Source organism: Ictidomys tridecemlineatus, chromosome 16 (genome assembly GCF_052094955.1).
Source record: "Ictidomys tridecemlineatus isolate mIctTri1 chromosome 16, mIctTri1.hap1, whole genome shotgun sequence".
NCBI lineage: Eukaryota > Metazoa > Chordata > Mammalia > Rodentia > Sciuridae > Ictidomys > Ictidomys tridecemlineatus.
In genome coordinates, this window is record NC_135492.1 from 31,935,460 (window position 1) to 31,948,875 (window position 13,416).

Sequence of the window (13,416 nt, forward strand, 5' to 3'; positions counted from 1 at the left end):
GAAAACCATCACACAATTTTTTCCAGGCCTACTGAGGTACTCTAAAACACAGAGAAAAATCAAGCCTGGGTTTTCTGGCATATTCCACCTAAGTATTATTCATGGGGAGATAACCTAAATTGGATGTAGTTTTTTAAAAAAAATTCACTGGTATAAAAGACCTTTAAAAAGGAAGAGATCAGCTGCAATTGTGGAAGAAACACCTGCAGAGCTACATCTGCTGATGTGGTTATTTGTGGGGTCCACACTCACAGCTGCAGCAAATTCACCACCTGAGCTACGAAGCGTTCAGTGCTAGAATGCCTGACTAGCATGCACAAGGCAGGATTTGGTCCCCAGGACTGGGAAAAGAAAAGAGAAAGCAACTCAAGTATAGGGCAAAATATATTTTGAGAAAGCGCCTCTCTAAACAATATACACAAATGACATTGTTTTATAATTCTCTTTAATGTGCCTACATACAGCACAATACATGAGCCTTATAACAAGCACAAGTGACAAGAGTGATGGTCCCAGAGTCATCAATAGATCAATAAGCAATCAAGCAAAAGGAAGATGCCAGCTGCAGGGTACACAGACACATCCCTATGGTCCCAGCTGCCAGCCTCACCCCATCTCAAAAAATAACAATTAAAAGGACTGTGGAGAAACTCAGTGCTAGAGCACTCCTGGGTGAAATCTGAACTAAGAAAGAGAGGAAAGAAGTTCAGAAGAGCCATTTCACCAATCTGTACCAAAGGCTGGAGTAGAGAGGCCTAAACTAACATATACAATATGTAATGAAACATTAGACACAAAAGACTTAAAATACGGAAAAATGGAATCTAACAATAAGAGAGATTTAACCCAGAAAAACATGTTGCTTTCAAATCTTCATGCTGATGCAATACTCCCCTCCAACCCAGTACCCTGGGTTGGAGGGGAGTATTTTAAAGTACTCTCAGAGTACTTTAAAAAAAAAAAGAAAGAAAAAAAGAAATGAAGGCACACACCATTGTCACACAGCTACAGTGGTTATCTCAAAATAAATAAATAAAATGAAATAAAATAAAATTTTCCTCATGTCTGAAAAAATTCAAATAGATCTGAAACAAGCAAAGTTCTCACCACATTTCTACATAAAGGGCTTTTTCCCAGTGTGATTTCTTAAATGCTGTTCAGAGGGACCTGGACAGTTGAAAGTGTTACTGCAATTTTTAAAGATAGAAAGGGGATTTTAACATGTGAATTCTTTTGTGCCTTTGGAGAAAACTCTCAAAGCTGAATACATGCCCATATGGCTTATCCTCAGCATTTTCTACACTATGAGTCTTTTCATACAACTGAAAAAAACTAGAACAGCTGAACCCTTTATATTTCTTACTTGCATAGGATTTATTCTTTTTATTCCAAAACAATATTCCCAGTCCTTAGGAAAAAAATGAGAAAACTAGAAGATTTCCTACATTTCTCACATTCACAGGGCTTCTCTGCATGAATGTTTTCATATATAAGAAAGGAAATGAAGCTGACAGAATGTAGCAAATCCCCCAAATTCAGAGGGATTTTTTTTCAATGTGAGTGAAATGGCTTTGAAGGCAACAGGGACAATGGAAAGATTTGTGATATTTTTCACATTTAAAGAGTTATTCAGTTGGAAGTTTGGTGTATGCCTTTAATTCCTCAGACTCGAGAGGCTGATTCTGAAGAATCAATGTTGGAGGCTAGCCTCAGCTTCTTAGGAAGACCCTAAGAAACTCAGCAACTCCCTGTCTCAAAATAAAAAGTAAAAAGGAACTGGAATGTAGCTCAGTGGTAGAGCACCACCAGGCTAAATCCCCAGTGGATCGATTGATCCTTTGCTCTCTCTCTCTCTCTCTCACACACACACACACACACACACACACACACACACACATTCATACACACACACAAACACACACACACACACACAAACACACACACACACACACACACATTTTCAGCTGTGTGAGTCTCTCTTGTCTTTGAGGATGATATGAAATGTGATTTACCATATTTCACATTCAAAGGATTTTTCTCCAGTAAACTTCCTACATGTATATGAGTGAAACAGTAATAACAGAAGAGTTTACCAATTGTTTTCATGCATATGACTTCTATGAAGTATATGTTCTTTCACATGTGTGAAGCAGACAAGATGTGGCAAAGGCTTCTCCACATTGTTGACATTCATTGGGCTTTTCTCCATTATACATTTTTCCGTGTCTGTGAAAGTCACTGGATCTAGCAAAGGCTTTGTCACACTGCTTACATTATTAGGGCTTCTCTCCAGTATGAGTTTGTTGATGTGAGTGATGGTAAGAGGACTGAGTGAAGGCTTTGCCAGACTGCTTACATTCATAGGGCTTCTCTCCAGTATGAGTGTGTTTATGCATCTGAAGGTAAGAGGCAGTAGTGTAGGCTTTTCCACATTCTTTACATTCAGAGGGCTTCCCTCCAGTGTGTGTTCTTTCATGGCTCTTAAGCTTATAGAATGTAGCAAAGGCTTTCCACATTGTTTGCATTCATAGGGCTTCTCTTCAGTATGTGTTTTTCCATGTTTATGAAGCTGACAGGAAGTAGTAAAGGCTTTGCCACACTGCTTACATACATAGGAATTCTCTCCACTATGAATTCTTTTATGTATGTGAAGGTCACCAGATCTAGCAAAGGCTTTGCCACACTGCTTACATTCATAGGGCTTCTCTCCAGTATGCACTCTTCCATGTATTTGAAGTTCACTGGATCTAGCAAAGGCTTTGCCATACTGCTTACATTCATAGGGCTTCTCTCCAGTATGAATTTGTTCATGTGAGTGAAGGTGAGAGGACTCAGTGAAGGCTTTCCCACACTGCTTACATTCATAGAGCTTCTCTCCAGTATGAGTTCGTTCATGTATCTGAAGGTAAGAGGCAGCAGTAAAAGCTTTTCCACATTGTATACATTCATAGGGCTTTTCTCCGGTATGCATTATTCCATGAATGCGAAAATGACGGGATGAAGCAAATGTTTTTCCACATTGTTGACATGCAAAGGGTTTCTCTCTGGTATGTGTTCTTCCATGAATCTGAAGACAACTAGATGTAGCAAATGCTTTTCCACACTGCTTACATTCATAGGGCTTCTCTCCATTGTGTGTTTTTCCATGAATCTGAAGGTGACTAGATCTAGAAAAGGCTTTTCCACACTGTTTACATTCATAGGGCTTCTCTCCAGTGTGTGTTCTTCCATGAATCTGAAAATGACTAGATCTAGCAAAGACTTTTCAACACTGCTTACATACATAAGGCTTCTCTCTAGTATGTGTTCTTCCATGTTCATGAATTTGACAGGATGTAGCAAAAGCTTTGCCAAACTGCTTACATACATAGGGCTTCTCTCCACTATGAGTTCTTTCATGTCTGTGAAGGTACCAGATCTAGCAAAGGCTTTGCCAAACTGCTTACATTAATAAGGCTTCTCTCCAGTATGCACTCTTCCATGTATTTGAAGTTCACTGGATCTAGCAAAGGCTTTGCCACACTGCTTACATTCGTAGAGCTTCTCTCCAGTATGCACTATTCTATGTATTTGAAGTTTACTAGATGTAGCAAAGGCTTTGCCACACTGCTTACAATCATAGGGCTTCTCTCCAGTATAAGTTCGTTCATGTATCTGAAGGTAAGAGGAAGCAGTAAAGGCTTTTCCACATTTTTCACATTCATAAGGCTTTTCTTCGGTATGCATTCTTCCATGTATGTGAAGATGACGCGATGAAGCAAATGTTTTTCCAGATTGTTGACATCCAAAGGGTTTCTTTCTAGTATGTGTTCTTCCATGAATCTGAAGGTAACTAGATCTAGTAAAGGCTTTTCCACACTCCTTACATTTATAGGGCTTCTCTCCAGTGTGTGTTTTTCCATGTCTGTTAAGGTGATAGGACATAGCAAATGCTTTTCCACATTGATTGCATTCATAAGGCTTCTCTCCAGTATGTGTTCTTCCATGTGCACGAAGCTTAGAGGATGTAGCAAAGGCTTTTCCACATTGTTTGCATTCATAAGGCTTCTCTCCAGTATGTGTCCTTCTATGTGCATGAAGCTGATGGAATGTAGGAAAGGCTTTTCCACACTGCTTACATACATAGGGGCTTTTCTCCTGTATGAGTTCTTCCATGTCTGTGAAGGTCACCAGATCTAGCAAAGGCTTTGCCACATTGTTGACATTCATAGGGCTTCTCTCCAGTGTGTGTTCTTTCATGGGTCTTAAGTTTATAGGATATAGCAAAGGCTTTTCCACATTGTTTACATTCATAGGGCTTCTCTCCAGTATGTGTTCTTCCATGTATAGGAAGCTGACGAGATGTAGCAAAGGCTTTGCCACACTGCTTACATTCATAGGGCTTCTCTCCAGTGTGAGTTCTTTCATATATGTGAAGGTCACCAGATCTAGCAAAGGCTTTGCCACACTGCTTACATTCATAGGGCTTCTCTCCAGTGTGAGTTCTTTCATGTATGTGAAGGTCACAAGATCTAGTAAAGGCTTTGCCACACTGCTTACATTCATAGGGCTTCTCTCCAGTATGTGTTTTCTGATGTATTCTAAGTAATCTGGGATAAGCAAAGTCTTTCCCACATACCTTACATTTAAATTGTGCATTCCCTCTGTGTGTGACATTGTGCTTTTGAAGACTTGTCTGTGAAATAAAGATTCGACCATCTTGTTTACATTCATAAAATTTCTCTCCAGAATCAGTTCTTTCATATCTTCTAAATAAAGAGGAGAAATGAAAGCCTTTCCCACATACCTCACATTGAAAAGGTTTATCTCCACTGTGTATTATCATGTGTCTTTGAACACCTGGGAGAGAAGAAGAGGCTTCACCACATTGTTGACATTCATAGGGTTGCCCCCCAGTATGAGTTTCTTCATGTCTTTGAATGTCATTGGAACAACTGATGACTTTCCCACACACTGTACTTTCATATGGTCTATATCCAGTTTGTAACAACATTTGTGTGTCAACACTTTCGAGAGAAACCAGAGATTTCCTATATTGTTTAAATTCACATGGCTTCTCTTCATATTCTTCACGCTTATAGTATTTGTGTCCAGAGTGAGATGTGATGTGCCTATAAAGGAAAGAAGGACATATGAAATCATTTGCACACAAAATGAAGTCACATGGATTTAATCTATTAAAATTTGTCTTTGTTTGGTTAAAAATTGGAATCGATTTGAAGGTTTCCCCACACTATTCTGTAGGGAAAGTTTGAAGTTTTCCATAGGACTTCTTTGAAGAAGAAGTGACCAGCACATAATTGATACCTAACTCATTCACAGTTTTCTATTTTTTTATAGGTCTTTAAATTTCTACCAACATCACATAAAGGCTAGATTTTCTGACTTGTTAAAGTTGCCTGAAAATAAAGAGATTAAAAGGAAACAATCCTTTCCAACACAGCTTCTCTATGGCTATTATTCACATAGTCATATTCACATATGCAATTTCATAGTCCTTTTGCATGTCAAATACTTTGAAAAGACTGAATACCTGTTACAGATAAGTATGTATTTCTGATAAAAAATATTATAAGAATAAATACATTTCAAATTATGCATACTTCTTCGGTTGGTTTGCTTTAAAAATTATATGACAGTTCTCAGATTCCCTCACGAATTCCTCTTGTGAGTACAGTTACCTTAGGTTTCTTTCACAGTTTTCAATCTGATCTTCAGTGGTCTTGTCTTCCCACTTGTTTCCTAAAATTAGACAACATAATAATCATTATGAATATTTAGGACCTAGAAATGCTTGGCCAAATTGTAGGTGCCATTTATGCTTCAATAATTCATCAACTGATTTCCTTTTCACCTTCTACATAAATGAGCAAAATAAACATGAGTTCTCGATTTGATTAATTTTAAAACCATCATTATTACCTATAAAAGCCAGGTTTCTGAGAACTTACAGCATCACATCTCTGTAAAGGATCTTCTGGGAAGCATCCAGAAAAGCCCACTCCTCCTTGGTGATGTTCACAGCCACATCCTCAAAGGTCACTGAGATCTGAAATATCCCACAAATGTATAGACAACTCCAAGACACATAATTATGAAGATATCCAACACACAGAACAAGGGGAGAATATTAAAAACTATGAGAGAAAGAAGGCAGATTACATTCAGGGGTAAACCAATTAGGTTAATGGCTTATTTTTTATCACAGACGTTGAAAGCAACAGGATCCTGAAACAACGTATTTCAAACACTGAAAAATAATGAATTCCAACTAAAAATACTGAATCCAGCAAAATTAAGCTTCAGATTTCACAATGAAATTAACATATTCCATGATAAACAAAAGATAAAAGAATTTGCAGCCAGAAAACCAGCACTGCAAGGCATTCTGAGCAAAACACTACAAGAAGAGGAATTGAAAAACAGCACCCAAAACTAACATTGGGAGGTAACCCAGTATAAAAAAAAAAACAAAAAATATAACCAAAAAGACAACGAGCCATATTAAAATAAATACATAAATAAGCATGTCTGGAAGAACAAACAATAGATCAATAGTAACCTTAAACGTTAATGGCTTAAATTCACCAATAAAGAGACAAAGGCTAGTAACCTTGAATAAAAAAACGAATCCAACAATATGCTGCCTTTAGGAGACTCATATGACAGGAAAGGACATACACAGGTTGAAAGTGAAAGGCTGGGAAAAATCATACAACTCACATGGTCCTCTGAAGCAAGCAGGAGTTGCCATACTCATATCGAATAAAATCAACTTCAAACCTAATTTAATCAAAAGGGATAAAGAAGGCCACTATATACTGTTAAAAGGAACCATCCACCAACAAGACATAAAAATTATCAATATGTATGCACCAAACAATGGTCCTGCAACGTTCTTAAAATAAACTCTCCTCAAGTTCAAGAGTCAAATGGACCACAACACAATAATTACCAGAGACTTCAACACACCGCTCTCTCCTATGGACAGATCCACAAGACAAAAGCTGAATAAAGAAACTGTAGAACTCAATAACACAATTAATAACCTAGACTTAACCAAAATATATAAAATATATCAACCATCATCAAGTGGATACACATTCTTCTCAGCTCATGTAAATACACATGGATTCTTCTCAAAGATAGACCATATATTATGCCATAGGGCAACTCTTAGTAAATATAAATGGGTGGAGATAATATAATGGACCTTATCTGATCATTTAGAATGAAACTGGAAATCAATGATAAAAGAAGGAAGAAAAAATCCTGCATCTCCTGGAAAATGAACAATATGTTACTGAATGATCAATGGGTTACAGAAGACATAAAGGAAGAAATCAAAAAATTCTTACAAATAAATGAAAATACAGACACAACATATCGGAATCTATGGGACACAATGAAAGCAGTTTTAAAAGGGAAATTCATTGCCTGGAGTTCATTCCTCAAAAAAAGAAAAAACCAACAAATAAATGAACTCACATTTCATCTCAAAACCCTAGAAAAAGAACAGCAAAACAACAGCAAATGTAGCAGAAGGCAAGAAATAATTAAAATCAGAATGGAAATCAATGAAATTGAAACATAAAAAAACATTGAAAAATTGATAAAACTAAAAGTTGGTTCTTTGAAAAAATTAATAAGATAGACAGACCGTTAGCCATGCTAACGAAGAGAAGAGAGAGAACTCAAAATCCCAACATATGGAATGAAAAGGGCAATATCACAACAGATACTTCAGAAATACAGAAGATAATTAGTAATTATTTTGAAACCCTATATTCCAATAAAATAGAAGATAGTGAAGATATCGATAAATTTCTTAAGTCATATGACTTGCCCAGATGGAGTCAGGAAGATACACACAATTTAAACAGACCAATGACAAAAGAGAAAATAGAAGAAGCCATTAAAAGACTACCAACCAAGAAAAGCCCTGGAACAGATGGATATACAGCGGAGTTTTACAAAACCTTCAAAAAAGAATTAATACCAATACTTTTCAAGTTATTTCAAGTAACAGAAAAAGGAGATCTTCCAAATTTATTGTATGAGACCAACATCACCCTGATACTGAAACCAGACAAAGATACTTCAAAGAAATAAAACTACAGACCAATATCTCTAATGAACATAGATGCAAAAATCCTCAATAAAATCCTGGCGAATCGACTACAAAAGCATATCAAAAAAATTGTGCACCATGATCAAGTAGGATTCATCCCTGGGATGCAAGGCTGGGTAAATATACAGAAATCAATAAATGTTATTCACCACATCAATAGACTTAAAAAACCACATGATCATCTCGATAGATGCAGAAAAAGCATTCGATAAAGTACAACATCCCCTTATGTTCAAAATACTAGAAAAACAAGGGATAACAGAATCTTACCTCAACATCGTAAAAGGTATATATGCAAAACCTCAGGCTAGCACTATTCTGAATGGAGGAAAAACTGAAGGCATTCCCTCTAAAATCTAGAACAAGACAGGGATGCCCTCTATCACCACTTCTATTCAATATAGTTCTCAAAACACTGGCCAGAGCAATTAGACAGACGAAAGAAATTAAAGACATAAAAATAGGAAAAGAGGAACTTAAATTATCACTATTTGTGGATGATATGATAATATATCTAACAGACCCAACAGGGTCTACAAAGAAACTACTAGAGTTAATAAATGAATTCAGCAAATATAAAATCAACTCGCATAAATCAAAGGCATTCCTGTATATCAGCACCAAATCTTATGAAATAGAAATGAGGACAACCACCCCATTCACAATATCCTCAAAAAAAAATAAAATACTTGGGAATCAACCTAACAAAAGAGGTGAAAGATTTATACAATAAAAACTACAGAACCCTAAAGAGAGAAATAGAAGACATTAGAAGATGAAAAAATATACCCTGTTCATGGATATGAAGAACTAACATCATCAAAATGGAAATATTACTCAAAGTTCTCTATAGTTTCAATGCAATGCCAATCAAAATCCCAAGGGCATTTCTTGTAGAAAGAGACAAAGCAATTATGAAATTCATATGGAAAAACAAAAGACCCAGAATAGCAAAAGCAATTCTAAGCAGGAAGTGTGAGTCAGGCGGTATAGTGATACCAGAGTTCAAACTATACTACAGAGCAATAGTCACAACAACAGCATGGTACTGGTACCAAAACAGGCGGGTGGATGAATGGTACAGAATAGAGGACACAGAGACCAATCCACAAAATTACAACTATCCTATATTTGATAAAGGGGCTAAAAGCATGCAATGGAGGAAGGATAGCATACTCAACAAATGGTGCTGGGAAACTCAAAAAAATTAACAATAAGAAAACAAATAAGGGCTGGGGATGTGGCTCAAGTTGTAGCGCACTCGCCTGGCGTGCATGCGGTCCAGGTTCGATCCATCACCTACAAAACAAAAATGTTGTGTCCGCCAAGAACTAAAATAAATAAATGTTAAAACTCTTTTCTCTTGGGCTGGGGATTGGCTTAAGCGGTAGCGCGCTCGCTGGGCATGCATGCGGCCCGGGTTCGATCCTCAGCACCACATACAAACAAAGATGTTGTGTCCCCCAAAAACTAAAAAAATAAAATATTTAAAAAATCTCTCTCTCACTCTCTCTTTCTCTCTCTCTAAAAACTCTTCTCTCTCTCTCTCTCTCTCTCTCTCTCTCTCTCTCTCTCTCTCTCTCCCTATCTCTCTCTCTCTTAAAAAAAACAAACAAACAAAAAAAACCCAATAACCCAATGAACAAATGGGCCAAAGACTTGAACAGACACTTCTCAGAGGAGGACATACAATCAATCAACAAGTACATGAAAAAATGCTCACCATCTCTAGCAGTCAGAGAAATGCAAATCAAAACCACCCTAAGATACCATCTCACTCCAGTAAGATTGGCAGCTATTATGAAGTCAAATAACAACAAGTGCTGGCGAGGATGTGGGGAAAGGGGTACTCTTATACATTGCTGGTGGGACTGCAAATTGGTGCGGCCAATTTGGAAAGCTGTATGGAGATTCCTGGGAAAGCTGGAAATGGAACCACCATTTGACCTAGCTATTGCCCTTCTCGGACTATTCCCTGAAGACCTTAAAAGTGCATACTACAGGGATACTGCCACATCAATGTCATAGCAGCACAATTCACAATATCTAGACTTTGGAACCAACACAGATGCCCTTCAATAGATGAATGGATAAAAAAAAAATGTGGCATTTATACACAATGGAGTATTACGCAGAACTAAAAAATGACAAAATCATGGAATTTGCAGGGAAATGGATGGCATTTGAGCAGATTATGCTAAGTGAAGCTACCCAATCCCTAAAAAACAAATGCCAAATGTCTTCTTTGATATAAAGAGATATAAAGAGAGCAACTAAGAACAGAGCAGGGAGGAAGAGCAGGAGAAAAAGACTAACATTAAACAGAGAAATGAGGTGGGAAGAAAATGGAGAGAAAAGGGAAATTGCATGGAAATGGAAGGAGACCCTCATTGTTATACAAAATTACATATAAGAGGTTGTGAGGGGAATGGGAAAAAAAAACAAGGAGAGAAATGAATTGTAGTAGTTGAGGTAGAGAGAGAAGACGGGAGGGGATGAAAGGGGGGATAGTAGAGGATAGGAAAGGTAGCAGAATACAGCAGTCACTAATATGGCATCATGTAAAAACGTGGATATGTAACCGATGTGATTCTACAATCTGTAATTGGGATAAAAATGGGAGTTCATAACCCACTTGAATCTAATGTATAAAATACGATATGTCAAGAGCTTTGTAATGTTTTACACAACCAATAAAAAATGAGAAAAAAAAGAAAGAAAGAACTCAATGATCTAAAAATGTCACCATGGGCTGGAGATGTGGCTCAAGTGGTAGCGCGCTCGCCTGGCATGCATGCGACCCGGGTTCGATCCTCAGCACCACGTACAAACAAAGATGTTTTGTCCGCCAAAAAACTAAATAAAATATTTTAAAAAATTCTCTTCTCTCTCTTTAAAAATAAAATTGTCACCTTGTCCAAAAAACAGCCTTACAAAGTTTTATAACTCTCAAAACAATCTTCTTAATAAACAGCAGGCGCTACTTTTCTAAGTCTCACAGCAAAATGAATATCCAATGATTGTCAAACTCTTCTTAACAGCAGCCAGTTCACTACCATAATATACATTTATGAGACACATACCAATGTTCTGCTCAAAGACATTTTGATCAAGGATGGGCCACATTTGCAATGATTGTCTGTTGTGAAAGAGATTCATTGTGCCTGTAGCAATGGTGGTGCAAACAAACCTAAGGCAGAAGCTCTTCCAGAGTGTGGTAAAGCAACAAGTTTGTAGCCCAGAATTCTGAACTATCCCACACAGTCTACGTGTGAAATAGGCCACCACTTACATCTGTAAGCATGCTATGATGTCTGCACAGTGATGGAACAGACAAAGAAAATGTTTCTGCCACTTACACAGAAGCATACTCAAGGACTGAAACCATACAGAACCACCCCAAACAATGAAGAACCCACAATTACCCTCTGAGACATCAGCCCAACTCTGTCAGGACAATGATGCAGACAGGAGGGCTTCATGGACCTTCAACCAAACGGGAAGCACACTGAGGTTTCAGGGTCACAGCAACACTCCACAGGACATAAACCACACCCCTAAAAGTGGACCACCAGTGAAATCCCATGTATGCTCAAAGAATATGAGAGCTAAAGCAGAAATCAGATCACAAGAAGCTGAAAAGCCTCCAGGGAAAAAGACATTAAACACAGGGCTCTGAACAGACACAGGACAAAGAGGTGACTCAAGAAAAAAAGTGACCATTTTGAAAGAAAAAAATGTAAAAGTCCATCATAGGAATTTCATAGAGGACACCAGAGGTGGCGCTGTATTGGTATCTAAGTCATCCAACGCACATTTCAGAAAACAAGAGCTAAAAGCAACCAATGAAACTGCCACTTCAGAAAACCAGAGAAAGAAGAGCACGATAAACCTAAATTGACCACAGGTAGGTAACAGAGAAGGTGTTGGTGAAACCACAATCAGGAAATCCGCAGTCTGCAAATAAAGTTCTTCATGAACATCTGCATCACTGATTAACCGACAAAAGGCTAAGAATACAGAGGACAGGGACTGGGGTTTTGGCTCAGTGGAAGACTGCTTTTCTAGTGCTTGGAAGAAACTGGGTTCAATCCTCACTGCCACATAAAAAGAAAAAAATAAAAAGTGTAAAATATACAATAATATTAAAGAAAAAAGCATCGAGGACTGAAAAGCTACTAACAGATTTAAAAGTGTCATCGTCAACAGTGCATTGGGACTACAAGATTATCATAAATGTGCTTGACACAAATTAGACAACTGCAGAAACTGGACCACTTCTTTGAGAGATACAATCTCCTACAACTCACACAAAAGGGGAAATACACAAAATAGATGCATCCATGGCTGCTGAGAAAACCAGACTCAGAAACTAATTACTTCCTAAAAAGGCAAGGCAAGGCTCTGACATCTCAAACAGGCTTCCATGAGACACATAAGAACTGCCACCAGTTTTCTACTTTGTTTCCAGAACATAACAGCTGAGTTAACACCTCCTAAGTCTCCCTGAGGCATAAGTTACCATATTATCCAAAATAAATAGATGAAGAAAAGTATGAAACAGAAGACTATGAATGATGCTCATAAACATAAATGCAAATTTTAATCATAAATGCAAAAAACTGTACAATTAAGTCATCACACTCCAGGTGTCTATGCAAATGATGTGAAAATTATGGGCACAGGAACTCTCACTGCAGTGACTACAGCAGCCATATCCACAACGGCCCAAAGCTAGATGCAAGGAAGACGCACCATTCAATACTGAATTGAAAAGCTGAAGTTTAACCACACCAAAGAGCATCACCCAGAAAATGAGCTCTGCAGCCTGGAAAGATACAGCACCCTTAAAGGCAGACTGGAAAGTGAGAGAAGCCAGTTTGAAATGGCCAAGTGCAGTAAGATTCCAAGTCAAGAACATTCTGGAAAAGACAACATTATAGATGCACTAGCAAAACTGATGGGTGCCAGAGATATAGGAAGCAGAGAGGGAGGAAGAAATGAGGAGGAGTGATGAACAAGTAGAACACAGGATTCCCAGAGAAGAAGATTCTCTTCTGTATGACATTATCTTGTATACGACGTGACACACACAATCACATCACAAGGAAGAGGAACCCTAAAATAAAGGATAAACTTTGGCTTATCCAAAATGTTGCTTCATCCATTCTCTTTATCCAATGTTCAACACCCTACACCAATTCAATATTTTGAAAACAGTGGAGACTATCAGCTGGAGAGAAGGGGTATTTGATACTATATGTAATGGCACATTTAAATGTCAC

At 37.7% G+C, this 13,416-nt stretch overlaps 2 protein-coding genes across 2 annotated transcripts; both read right to left on the reverse strand.

Moving 5' to 3' along the window:
- Positions 1-366: 366 nt before the first annotated feature.
- LOC144371290 (uncharacterized) lies at positions 367-3,418 on the reverse strand (the record flags this gene model as incomplete). The annotated part of the gene is given in 1 exon segment (XM_078033689.1): positions 367-3,418. A coding segment is annotated over 1 exon segment (1,329 nt), but the record flags the coding sequence as incomplete, so codon positions are not given.
- LOC144371291 (uncharacterized) lies at positions 3,417-7,670 on the reverse strand. The gene is given in 4 exon segments (XM_078033690.1): positions 3,417-4,128; positions 4,130-5,111; positions 5,682-5,742; positions 7,661-7,670. Coding segments are annotated over 4 exon segments (1,734 nt in total). The 3' UTR covers positions 3,417-3,447.
- Positions 7,671-13,416: the final 5,746 nt, after the last annotated feature.